Genomic DNA, 14,628 nt, shown 5'->3' on the forward strand with positions numbered 1-14,628 from the left:
GCCTGTCATAGACAGACCCAACCCCTGTGTTGAGCCTCCAAAGTCAAATGCACGTGATGCAAATAATCGTTCCTACTAGGGATCCGGCATGAAGCTGAGTTATTCTAAGTGAAAAAACCTGAGGCATATTGTTCTAGCCCTGGCTCACCCAAGTGGACAGCTTGAGCCGAAGTGGGGGCAACGTACCGGGAGCACGAAAGTCTGCCCGGCCTAGTTACTTGTCCCAACTTCGTCTTATTTGGTATGACTTCTAACAGAAAGGTGGGCCACGCGCATGTGTACACCATAAATTCAGAAGACTCAGAAAGAAGAAGGGTTTCGTAGCAGTTGTATATACACAATTCAGATAATATTAAAGCGGTAAAAGCATCATTTAGCACATTAGGCATATATCATGTAAACATCAGATAATAAATAAAGCCAACTCTAACAGTTATTTTAAGCTCGAATTCTTAAACCCTGAACCAGTGGTTCTGGGCACTTTTGATCCCCAGCAGAGTCGCCAGAGCTGTCGCACCTCCTTTTTACCCCCCGAGAGGGTGCAGGGAGTTTTCTCCAATTAAAGGACAGTCAAAACGGGATTTGTTTATTTGTTTCAGAGTCGCCACCTGGGAATTTTATGGCGTCCCAAGTCACCGGTTTTAATCCCGAATCGAGGAGAATATGACTCTGTTTGTCATTCTGCGAACCAGAAATCCGGATAAGGAATTCTGTTAACCCGGGAGAAGGTGTTAGGCATTCCCGAATTCCGTGGTTCTAGCACGGTCGCTTAACTATTTTTATACTTGGCTTAATTATCTCGATTTACTAAATATATTTTTTATTGTTGCCTGATTTCGTTACCGCCTTAGATTGTTTATGATTATAGACCCTTCTTTGAAACGAATCACGCGCACGTATATTCGTATTATATATTTTTTATAAACGTAGAGAATCGTGTCACGCATACGTGTACACAATAAGATTGATAATATTTTTATATTTTTGTTATAAAAAAAATATGTTCGAAATAAAATTAAGAATATCATCACCCTTGTATTATTAAATAGTGAACTGCACATCTCGGGTTATATGAAATTATTTTAACATCCTCCGAGGAACCCCTTTTATTAAAAATTTGCTCGAAGTTGCGCGAACGCATAATCCGAATTGCCTTTAGAAGTATAATCAAGTCGCGCGAACGCATCCCTAATTATGCAAATATTCTTGATGGTAATATAAATTCTCTACAAATGTTTATTGCATCCATCTATTTTTAAATGTGAGAGTCATGGAGAATCACCGATTGGGATGCCACCAAATTTCTTGAAAAAAAGAATTCAAAATTTATTAGGCGTTGACCGCGATTTATATTTTACACGTATGGGTTATGTCTCTCAAAGATTTTTCAAATTTAAGAAATTAATGATAAAGAATAAATAACGTGCGGCTACACTTACCATTTTATTAGTTAATATGGTATTAGTATAAAAAGTGAATTACACGCAAAATTCGGAAAGATTTAAACGGATAAACAAACTAATATTTTTTCGAAGAATTTGCATTATTCTATTTGTAGCAAATGCTATTTACACATTCTTAAAATGTTGCAATTTATAAATCCAATCTTCTTCTACACCACTTGTTTTTAATCCAAATGTATGATTATTTGGTTAATTTGCTCACGATGATTGAATTTTAGGATAAATATAATCAAACCAATTCTTATTCTCGGCCTATGCGAATATTTGCAAACACTAACTCTATATTTTGTAAAATTATTGACATTATTTTTATACTTTTTTTTTTAGAATTGAGTTGATCGCACTCTCAAAATAACTATGGCCATTTGTTATTAAGAAAGAGAACTAATCTACCAATTGATTTAATAAGACGACATCACATATAACGCAAACATACATCATGAACTGTTCGCAATATTCCAACATTGTAATCGTAACGGATTATATCAATTCACCTTTCAACTATTGATTATACACATAACCATTATTGCGCCATATATGATCAAAATAAAACTAACAATCATCTAGCTTTGAACAAAATCAAATATTGGACGAGATATGCCAGTAATGTAGTTTCTTGGTATTTCCATACTATCCTACGCTTAACCAACAGTATCACAAAATGTAATTAATGGCCAACTTTCTGCCATGTTCCCTATCTCAACAATTCAAACAGTAAATGTCATCACTAGTCCTTAAAACATATAAGATTATCGTGGAATTTACTACTCCAGAATGTTAATTAGTTAACAGTTTATCATGTCAAGTATAATACTATATTAACCAACTAAAACAAAACTGAAACTTAAACTAATAAAATTTAAATGAGTAGAAGACATCCTTATAATTCCAAACTTCATTTACTTGCCATGTTGAAGCTTTTCATGACATGAGTTTACAGATATGTACCTGATATTGGAAGCAAAAGAAAATGAAGATGAGAATCAGCAGCAGTAATAACAGTACAACACAGCAACAACAGCCCAACAACAATAACAACCCAGGAAAAGAGTTTGCAAACTAGTAGAGCAGTAATCCCAAAAAAGTTTCAAGCTTTGAATCAAACAACAACAATTAATACTGATTTCAAACAATAAAGAAAGCAAAAGATTTTTTTTGTAGTTTTTTTTTATTTGAAAGCTTAAATATTTTTCGGAATTTTTCTTTCTCCTAAATGTTCAGCCCTTTTTTCTCTCTTTCCTATTCCCGTTTTTTTTTTCTGTTCTGTTCTCTCTCGTATCTTTAGATTCGTTCCTCTATCTGTGTTCTATTTTCTGTCCATAATCTTGTTTCAAGACTTCCTATATATAACCCATCCCATAAATCTTTCAATCAATTAAAATCAATACTTTTTCTCTACCAAACCCATTATCTTCCCACTCATCCCCATTACATTAAATAAACATATCACACCACCCCATTATATTTTGTCCCCCATGCCTAACATAAACAAATACAAGATTCCCCCACACTAAAATTTGTCTTGTCCCCCCTTTATATTAAATAACTATATCACAACCCACCCCATTTCATTTTGTCCCCCATGCTTCACATAAAAAATTATAAAATATACAATTCCTAAACCACCCCTCTGACCTTATTGCAATTACCATTTTAACCCTGAACGTACTACAAATTACCAAACCACCCCATCAGCTATAACAATCAATTAATCAAACTTAACCAAAATATAGATAATATGATCAATTTCTAACAATGTTCAAACAACAATATGAACACGGATGAACATCATAACAACAATATCACATGAACACAAATTGAACAACAAAGAACAACTAAAATTTGATTGAATAATATTTTTAGCAACAACAAGCCTATTTTCGGATTCAACAACAACAACAATCAAACAAGTATATTTAGATTTCTAAATTCAATAATATTGAACTTAAAATTAACTCTAACAACATTACAACCAACAATTCCTATATTAAACTTTATGAGACAAATTCAAGAAATAATCATAAATGGTAAACAAAAAAATCAAGCTATATAAATTTCGGATTCAAGAACAATCAAACAAAGTATGAACATGAATGAATCTTTTTTTTTAAAACAACAAACATGACGGATTAAATGACTCAAACAACATTAATAATTTCTGGAAAATATATAACAACATGAAACAAATTGAAGAAATAATCAATTAAATTTCAATTTGAATCTAACAAACATCAAACTAACAAAATCTTACCTAAACAATAAAACAAACATGAAATAAACATGAAAACCCACTAATTAACTTTCCATTTGAAATCTGAAAATTAATTCAATCAAAACACATGAACAAACTAAAAGTTAATTCAAACGATAGACATGAACAAAGCAAGGATCGAACATTTATCGACTTTTGCTTCGAGAAATATAAAAACGAAATATGGACAAAATAAAACTCAAAAACAACTAACCAGAGATGAATCAACGACGAACTTCGAACGGATTTTAAACGAACCCAATCAAAACTTTGACAGAAACTTCGCCGGACTTTAACCGGACTGCTTTGCTTTTCTTCCGTGTGTGTGCGTGTAGTTGTGGAAGTTGCTATGGTGAGCAACAGCAACACTTGGACATGAAGAAGACGCAGCAACTGGGGTCTGTTTGGATGTAGCGAAAAAGGAAACAGTTTGGACGTGAAGAAGACGCAGCTGGAGATTTTCGATGGAGAAGATGAAGGCAAAAAACAGCAGCAGCGGCAAGCATGTTTGGTGAAGGTCGACGAGCTGTTCGTCGTCGATGGAGCAGTGGAAACGCAGCAACAATGGAGGACAAAAAGCAGCAGCAATGGAGGACAAAAAACAGCAGCAATGGCGAAGAGAAAAGGACGCAGCAGCAGCGACATGGATGACGCAGAAACAGCTGCGACGATGGTTGTTTGGACGCGACGAAGATGGTGTAGCTGTTGGGCGTCATTGCTGCTCGTCATGGCTGCTCGTTCATGGCTGCTTGGGGCTGTTTGAGGTCGTCCATGACTGGACGTGGTGAAGAAGACAACGAACAAACAAGGGGGGGGGGGACAACCATGGATGTCGAAATTTGAAGGTGGTCGTTTGGTTTTAATGGCGGACGGGGGTCGACTTGGGTGGTCCGACGAGGGGTTGTGCGTGTGTGCGAAGGTGAGGCAGAGGGGAAAGGGTAGCTGCCATGGTTGCTTGCTTGAAGCTTGAGGAAGAAGAAGAAAGAAAGAGGGGGGGGGTGATCTCTTAGTTTTAGGGTTTTCTTGTTTTTTTTTTTTTTGTTTTGTTTTGTTTTGTTTTATGAAAAATGAAAGAAAAGGGGGTTTGGGTCTCTTTGGGTTATGGAATGGGTCGACCCAGTTCGAAATGGACTGGGTCGTTTGGGAAGATTGGGTCATTTTTTGGGCCTGTGGCTTGAAATCGAAGAAGAGGCCCAATTCCGACTTTCTTTATATTTTTGCTCTCTTTTCTTCTTTTATTTTTCTAAAACTAAATTATAAAAATACTTAACTTATTATTAAGAACTAAATTAAGTTATAAAAGCGCAAATTAACTCCCAATAACAATTAACGCACAATTAAGTAATAATTAAGCATAAAATTATATATTTGGACATTAAATGCTAAAAATGCAAACGATGCCTATTTTTGTAATTTTTATTTTTTGTAAAACAAACTTAATTACTAACAATTGTAGAATTAAATTTTACATGCAAAATGCAACATATTTTTGTATTCTTATTAATTTAACAAATAAATATGTACAGATAAATACAAATAATTATTCAAAAATATCACAAAATTGCACACCAAGAAAAATCATTTTATTTTTGAATTTTTGGGAGTAATTTTCATATAGGGCAAAAATCACATGCTTACAGCAATGACAATATATGAAATATTGGGTGAGAAACCAAAATAAATACATTACTTATAAAACAGAGTGTTTGAAGAATTTTGCTAGTAGTATTACAGCTGTATTGTATGCGATGGGTTACAAAGTAAAAGGGTGAGTAGTGTCATGTGCATGGTGCAGCATGACATGATTGAATTCTCATTTCCTCGTTTCAAGTTTCGCACACAAACTTTCCTATGGGAAAAGGCAAAAGAACCTAAAACTCAAATTCAGGCCAAATACATATACAACCCATTCAACTTAACACTATTTTTTAATTTAGCACCTTATTTTTACTTTGTTCTATTTTAGCCCTTCAACTCTATTTTAAATATTTTATTTTGACCCTCCAACTCTATTTCTTATGTTCCACTTTAACACAAAAGCTAAAACCAATGCAAAAAATATAGTGCGTATGTATATTCAAATTTGAGGTGTAATAAATATCCAATTAAATGTTGTCACATGGTTTTTCATCCATATCAAACGGGTCAATACTAAAATATCTAAACCCGATCATATTTTTTGTGGGTTGATTTCATCTAAACGGCCCAGGTATGAAATCGGCATATGAAAGGTTTGGAACTTAGAGAATGAAGATTGGGCAACAGTGGATGAAAAAATACGGTCGGGTTCGGATATTTTAGTATTGACCTATTTGACATAGATAAAAAAATCAGGTGACAACATTTAATTGGATGTTTATTACACCTCATATTTGTGTATACACACGCGCTATATTTTTTGCACTGGTTACAACTTTTGTGTTAAAGTGGAATATAAAAAATAAAGTTGGAGAGCCAAAATGTAACATATAAAATAGAGTTGAAGGGTCAAAATGGAACAAGGTAGAAATAAAGTGACAAAATAAAAAATGGTGCTAAATTGAATGGGCTTTATATGTATTTGGCCATTCAGTTAAACATGTTAGGAACCGACTTTGCTTTTTGTGCTTGACGATACTCATAGTCTCGTATTAAACAGCATCTTCTACTGCTGTCATAATGATGCTAAAGTGATGTTAGCCAAATCTCCAAACATCATTCAATTTGCAGACCTTAAGAAGGAGTAGCTTAAGAATTATTAATTCGTTTTAAAAGATTAATTGTGCATAAACATAAAGGCAAATTCAAAATTTAAAGTCAGTGAATTCAGAATGAGGGTAATCCTATATACAGAGGCAGAGCTAGCCTATTAGGTGCAGATTCGACCGAACCCAATCACTTTTGCTTAAACAGTGTATTATGTTAAGAAATTTGTTAAATATGTATAAATATTTAATTGCGAATCCAGTAACTAATACAAACTATGGATTCCATGATTTCAGAACTCAAAACTTCAAATTCTAACTCTACCTTTACATATAGGGATAATTTCACATAAACACAACTCACACATCTGACTTGCAACATAATAGCCTAATCATAACTTTACAAATCTGTAGCCAAAAAATAATAGGCTAAGATTTGAAAAAAGAGTATTTTCTAGCTTTTTTATTCAGCAACGGAGTTTAATCAGGACAATTATCTTATTTAGATGAAGTCATGAGATTGGGCCGACTGACATAGGATGTAATTCTTTCTTACATGTATATGTATTATAATTTATATGTATATGTATACGTTGTTCGAGCGAAAAATAATGAACTTAGTGAAACTCGTAGAACCTGAGAATTGTCCTTGACGATTTCGTTAAGAAAATAAGGCTCGTCTTGATCACTATTTACTTACATAAAAAGTCGTTTTACAAGATATTTCTACGCCAATTTCTGATTCATTTCTTTCTGTAGATATTTCTGCCCCAATTTCTGATTAATTATCTTCCTTTTCCAAGTATTTTGTCAAATAACGTGATTACTTCAAGGATCGCCTACATCCGTCCCACTAAACCCGCTCAAAAATAATGAAATTTTCACTATTAAGGCTCCATTTTTTATTGGAGTGATGCAGGTTTTATGACTAGTTATATTGCAACTTTGCAAATATATAAATTTGGTTAAAAGAATGACAACTACTAGAACTATTTCCCAATCGATTAAATACCCATACTTGTAAACAACTACAAATATGATATGCATTTCATCTTTAATTAATCATTGGAAGTACTTTGATATATAAAGCAGAGTGTATATATAAACAGGTATTCCGGGTCAACCTCAACTCCGAAACAACGCGTTATAAAATTATTTAAAGTTTAATTCACTTTACATATATTTTGGATAAATATAATTTTATATTATAGATGCAATTTAATCGAGAGAAAACTCGTTGATGACAGTATTAATAAAATAAAATTGTGGTTTCTCTAACCATTTAAATTTTTAGATGAGATGGTGGGTCCGTCTACCTTTAACCGGATATAAATATACATCTTGATAGATAACCCCCTTAAGGGGCTTTAAACAACACGGATTTGAATTAATTGAACCAGTGAATTCTAATATAGGGTTATAATCTCTCCATTTCAATTTGTTTGCCGTAGTTTGACTTGGAACAAAATTTAATAAAGAAAAAAAAATATTTTTAAAACTTTAGGTCTTAAATATATCATAACATAATATTTGTATGGCTACAAAACTTTTGAAACTTGTAATCTTAAACGAGTCATAGTCTTTGTGTAGCTATAAATAGGAGTGGGTCTATGCTATAGTGAGAGGGTTCACCGGCATCTGTAAAGTTAGCCAATAATTTTGTGTATACATGTATGTCTTTATAAAATAGTAATATATTAGTAGTGGACACCCTATATACAAAGCATATTTTGGTTGAATCTAAAAATATATCTCCCGACCTTCAAATTTTGAGTCCGCATCCGACTATAAAAGCTTCTCATCAAAAAATTAAAAAAAATATAGAAATATATCAATATTTTTAGAACTGATTAATAAGAAAATAGTGCCGAACAGGATGAAACCGAGGGAGTAAGAAAAACGAAGTTGCCTTGCGAACCACGTTTATTGTTGACAAACCACTATTTAGGGACTTGTGTTCCTCCTCAGCAACACTTTTATCCTTTTATTAATATCTTTGTTTACAACATTTTCATTCCTCTTTCTCTTCTTCCCTAAGCCCCACTTTCCACTGCCTGCATATTCTCTAATTCCTCCTTCATATAAGCATCTATTTTCTTCCTTTCTACATCCAATAAGTATTATCCAATAGTTTACACTTATCCTATTTGCCAACTTTCTTTCCTCTTCTTTTCATATTTAATCAAAGGTTCTTTTTAGTGTTACATATTTGAAGCACTTGGTTGCAGCTTATAGTCAAAAGATGGAAAAAATTTCTGGATTTTGTGGAGATGAAGAAGAAATGGAATTGCCTCCTGGTTTTCGTTTTCACCCTACTGATGAAGAGCTTATCACTCACTACTTATCCCCAAAAGTTCTTGATAGCAGCTTTTGTGCCAGAGCTATTGGTGAGGTGGACTTGAACAAGATTGAACCCTGGGATTTGCCATGTAAGTACTCCGGCGATAAGAGGCGGATTTATAGGGAGGATTATGAGACACGTGAACCCATGGTCTCTCCATAAAACTAGATATTTTATGTATATGTTTTTAAAAATTAATATAATATTAACTATAGACACCCATTGCTCTAAGAAGACTGAATGGTGCACTTGGTTGATGGTTGAGTTATTTGTCAAGGATCAATTCTCACTTAAGATATTTTTTCTTCTTTTTTAATAGTGCACCCATATAGTGTTAATCCTAGACCCGCCTCTGGACTGATAAGTTTGATTGAACCCGTGAGTAACACGAATCTTTTAAATAAAAGATACATACAGAGTGAAGCGAATTTAGAACTTAAACTTAATGAATTCAATATTTAAATATGTACTCAGTAATTTTAAATTCCGTATCCGTTACTGTTAGATGATTTTTACTAGTGATTTCTTGAATTTCCCTAAATGTATTGCTTTACTGTTTGATTTGAACATTAGGGAAGGCAAAAATGGGTGAAAAGGAGTGGTACTTTTTCTGTGTAAGGGATAGGAAATATCCAACTGGCTTAAGGACAAACAGAGCAACTGAGGCAGGGTATTGGAAGGCAACTGGTAAAGATAAGGAGATATTCAAGTTGAAAACACTTGTTGGTATGAAGAAAACTCTGGTTTTCTACCAGGGGAGGGCACCTAGAGGAGAAAAATCCAATTGGGTCATGCATGAATATAGATTAGAGGGCAAATATTCAGTCCACAACCTTCCTCAAACTGCCAAGGTAAAACTCATTTTGTGTTCCCCTGTTTCAGGTTGTTGTAACTCTTCCATGTGAAATAAAATCAAGGGAAAAGGACAAAAGTACCCTTTTACTATCCGGATATTTAATTTTACTTTTTGTTATTAAATCGTCTCGTATTTGTCTTTGACTTTAATGAGCACCAGTGTGGAGTGGATAGATTTTACGTGTCAAAATACTTGGGAAAAATACCAAAATTTATCCCTCTTCTTTTGTTTGTAGTTCAAAATTATACTTTAAGGTATAATTCAGTAAAGATTAAGGGCAAATACAAGACGATTGCTATTTATAGTAGTATGAATTAATGGGACAAAGCATAATAGAGAAAAAATTTAAAATATTTCATACAGTTGGAGGGTATTTCTAACCCTTTTCTCTAAAATTAAAGTGGACCGATATAAAAAAATCAATGACCAATTGCAATTATTTAGGATTGAGACGTAGTTATTATTGACTTATTGTTAATTTCTTTTTGCTGTTGTGCAGAATGAATGGGTGATTTGCAGAATCTTCAAAAAGAGTGCAGGAGGGAAGAAGATACATATTTCAGGGCTAATAAAAAACAACAATATAAATGACAATTCAATGTCTTCAAATTTGCCTCCATTAATAGACATATCATCATATGACAGTCAAATTACAACAACAACCACATGGAAAGGGGAAACATCTAATTATTCTCATGTGACCTGCTTCTCCAATTCAATAGAGGACCAAAAATCTCAAACTAGCTTGGCTGATGATTTGAGCACAAATAATAATCCTTATGTGGAGAATTTCCAATATGGGGATTTTGGTTTAATGCAAGATCACTCCATACTGAGGCTTTTGTTTGAGAACAAAGAGTCAGAAGCAAAGCAGAATTATGATACGAGGGCTTATGAGGATCTTGATTGTCTTTGGAATTATTGAATTTGAAAGAATAAAGACCGAGGAACAACCGTTTTATTACTTTGGCGGTATTATTCCTTTACAATATAGGCGGGGTGATCAGTTGGACCTAGCATATGAAATGCAACACTTGGTAGAGCTAATGGATATAGTGTGTGTATGTATTCTCAAAGTTGTTGCTATAATTTGATTACTTTTAATTCCGTGGGCTTGAATAGGAGAAGGAAAAGTGAATAGAAGAAGAATACATGTTTTAATTGGGATGCGAACCCCAATACTGTTGAGGTTTAGGGTAGAAAGTGCAACAATTAGTTGCAACTCAAAATCCCAAAGTTAGAATATTATTATAGTAATACTGATTGTGTATTGATGTTTCTCACCTCAAATAATACAAGTAATTAGTACATGTTCATAGGAGAATGAAGTTCAATATTTGGTGCCACATATTTCTAGTTTCCAATAGGCACTTTTCATTGTTGTTGTATTAGAAAAATTACAATGTTTTTTGATCAAATGTCACTTTTGATGATACACACATATTTTTGTAAACTATTAGTTAGGTAAGTTGGTTATTTGTAAGATGATTTATTGAAGTTATATGGGGCTTTGCTATAGCCATCAAAGGTCAGTTCCTAAAGCATTTTTCATTCATCTTTCTTTTGAGTGATATTACAAATCATCAATTTGTATGTCTTAACTATCATTAATATAAAGAGTTTAAGTTACGGGATATTATTACTTTTAGTCCACGCCAAAAACTATTTACATTTAGGAGTCAAAAAAGTTATAAAATTTATATAATTTTTGTATATAACATACAAAATGTATATTTATACAAAAAACATAGAAAAAAAAATATGCATTTTTTCGACTATTAATTTGAGAGTGGCTATACAGTATCCATTTCCCTTTTAAGTTACACACTGATAAAAACCAATTAGTAGCCTTCCTATAAGTATTCTTATTCTAAGCAACTTACAATTGTTAGGCCACCAACCCAGTTACCATGGCTCTAGTAAGTTTTCTACTCTGCTCAATTCAAAGGGTAATGGCTCATTTCGACAATAACAAGAAACAAAACCACTCAAGCTAAATTCATAATCTTCCTTTTCTATCAATCTTATTTAATTTGTGAAGATAGGGATCACGTTTTTTTATTAGCGAAATTACATAAATGACGTTGAAGTTAGTTTAAGATTTCAAATTGATGAAAGCTATGTGATTTTCAAATGCTCTACTAAATTTTCAAACAACTCATTCCTTTTTTTTTTTCACGGTGTCTGATACCTGTATTGGGTCATGATTAATTCAAATTCGTGCTACATAAAATCAATTAAGGGTAAAAGCGCTCTCTACTAGAATTTTTCAATACCAAGGCTCAGTCCGAGACCTTTGGTTAAGAGTTAAGAGATCCTACTTATCTCACAACAACAGTTGGTTGGCGTGGAAAAACTCATTCCTAAACAGGTATCCTCTGACATTTTCTTTCTTACTTTCGACTAAACATTTCCCATGTATCATCATGTTCTAGTTGAGAAGTACTCTATCACATAGGTGTGAGCTTGGACGCTTATGTTTGTTAATAAAATCGTTTATGCACAAAGGGCAAATAAAAAATTGGGATTGAGACTATTTATGTTAATCGATTGCTGTAGTTGAGGGTTCTATAATTGCGGTCCCATGGCAAATATTCTTTTAATTTATTTTAGTTTTGACAGTTTGACTTTCAAGTTTGAGTAGAGAGGAACCACATGGATATTCAACTTCGTATTAAGATTTTCAAGTCACCTTAATTGGGATTTTTTTAGCTCAAAGCACTCTTAACATTTTATTTTATTTTCCCACCTAATGTCCGATAACTGATTTGGAGTCCGACTAATTCGTAGTCGCTCTGGGTAAGGCTCATTAAAGAGGCATGTAAGCCCTCCCCTACTAGACTCTTTTCATTGTTAATGCTCAGATTTTATTCAAGTGTTGGCTTAAGGTTTGAGTATATGCTAAAAAGTAAAAGTGATGACCCAAACCTCGAATATATTAGAGAATATGAAACAATTTTAGTTGCTTATTTGTAGAGCTTCTGTCTAATGTGGAACGTGTTAAGGTTTATATTGACCTTTTTTTCTTTTAATTGTTTTCCGTACAACACTAGGATAAACATTGAGCAAGTAGAACCCTCCCCCCGACCCCACCCCAACCCCTCCCCAAACCAAAGTCTTTGTCCTCCCCTTTTTACGAACCCATCCTAAAAAAGACATGAAAAAAGGAACAAACACATATCTTAGACAAATCAACTCCATTTTTTTTTTTGTGCCTTTTTACAATTTTGTCAGCAAGTTAATTTAAATAAAATTGAATAGCAGTCTATCCCTAAAAGTTCAAGAATTTACAAGTTATTAATCTTACTTTTCTGGATAGTTAGACGTTACTTCTATTTTAATGTGACCTAATAATGAAAATTCTTTTTCTCTGTTAATGCATTGAAGTTAAACTCTAACTGAAAAGATAGTCATTTTGGCCGATATATGGGGTGAGATGGTAGGTTACATAGTAAATTATGCAGATAATGTTTTAGTCAATAACTAGAAAACAAAAGAAACAAAAATGAGCCTTTCACTCTTACATATCTTTTTTGCCTCAAATGCGAAATGGTGTTCTTGTCTTTATTATATGGCGTCAAAGTGCAATTTCTTAAAAGCTTTCCACAAGAATGGGACATGGATCAAAACATGCAATTCATGAGGTCTTGTCTTGAAGTGAAAGACGAAAGAAACCTAATGAGAATAAAGAGACAAAAGCAGTATTGTTCTATGTTTTGCGCATCACCTCATCACGGTTTTCACATGCTAATTAATAATACGAAAACATTTCTAGCTTATATTCTAAATCTATGGTTCTTAAATACCAAGAAAGTTGTCGTGAGATGAATTGAATCCTCCTTAATTAGAGATCTTAGATTCAAGTTTTGGGAATGAAAAAAAATCATAATAGATAACGCTTTCTTTTTAATTGATCTTATGCAGCGAGCGAGAATTCAAATTAATCGGGACATTAATACGAATACCATATGTGAAATCCAAACAAAATGGTTCTTTCTTCGCAAAGGCTTATGAAGGCAGTGTTGCAGTGCCGGCTGAAGGCCAAAGCCACTAAGGCAATGGCTTTAAGCCCCTAAATTTTTTGGGCCTTTTTTTTTTTTTTTTATAATTAATAGTAGGTTCTATAGTTAATTTTAATCAAAATTTACTTAATATTTTAAGGTGAAGAAACAAGATTTTCATAAAAATTAAAAGAGAACTTTTTAGCCGCGTAATTGATTAGCTATATTATCAAATTGAAAAAAATATATTAGAAAATTGATCAAAAGTTTGTTAACATCTCTCCATCTAAAAGAGCTAAAAAATAGACTTCAAATAAAATATAATATGAATTTTTTTTTCAAAAAAAAAAAAAAAAGAAAAGAAAAACTTAAGGCCTCTTGACAAAAGTATGCTTTAAGCCACCAACATTTTTCCAACGGGGTAGACTTCACCACATTTCAGCTGGAGAGCAAGGCCCATAGATGGCGGCAGTCTTATCTCCGTAGTAGGCCAATAGGTTCACCTTCCTTTACCTAGGACCAGTTCACACGTCTCTTTTTGGAGAGATATATTCCACCCTCTCAGAGGGAAGAGTTGGGGTGTCAGTTCGAGCGGCTCCAACAGGGTCAGATGTCGGTGTCCGATTATGAGGTGAGGTTTTTTGAGTTGTCTCATCGCGCACTTATGATACTCCCCACAGATGCAGAGAGAGAATGAAGGTTTATCGCGAGCTTGCATTATGGCATCTAGGTTACTATGGCCCGTGAGGTTGAGATGGGGACTCCTTACTAGCAAGTTGTGGAGATAGCTCGGAGGATCGAGGGTATCCGTCAATGGGCCGAGAGCATGCACCGAGGGACAAACGACATCGATATTCAGGAGGATTCAATGGTGCTCCATCTGGGGGAAGATGTCAGTTTGTGAGGGGTCAATCTAGCAGGCCCATGTATTCAGCACCACCGCCTTTTTGGGGTGCTCTAGTATGGTGCTACTTCAGCGCCATTTCAAAGAGCGCCTACCATCCACTAGCTATTCAAGGTTCTTCCAGTAGG

At 33.8% G+C, this 14,628-nt stretch overlaps 1 protein-coding gene across 1 annotated transcript; it reads left to right on the forward strand.

Annotated features, from left to right (window-relative positions):
- Positions 1-8,397: 8,397 nt before the first annotated feature.
- Positions 8,398-10,919, forward strand: LOC104213810 (NAC domain-containing protein 92-like). Its single transcript, XM_009763360.2, has 3 exons — positions 8,398-8,827; positions 9,313-9,590; positions 10,095-10,919. The coding sequence occupies exons 1-3, from the start codon at positions 8,641-8,643 to the stop codon at positions 10,518-10,520; spliced, it is 891 nt and encodes a 296-aa protein (XP_009761662.1). The 5' UTR covers positions 8,398-8,640; the 3' UTR covers positions 10,521-10,919.
- Positions 10,920-14,628: the final 3,709 nt, after the last annotated feature.

The sequence above is a fragment of the Nicotiana sylvestris genome, chromosome 9 (assembly GCF_000393655.2).
Source record: "Nicotiana sylvestris chromosome 9, ASM39365v2, whole genome shotgun sequence".
NCBI lineage: Eukaryota > Viridiplantae > Streptophyta > Magnoliopsida > Solanales > Solanaceae > Nicotiana > Nicotiana sylvestris.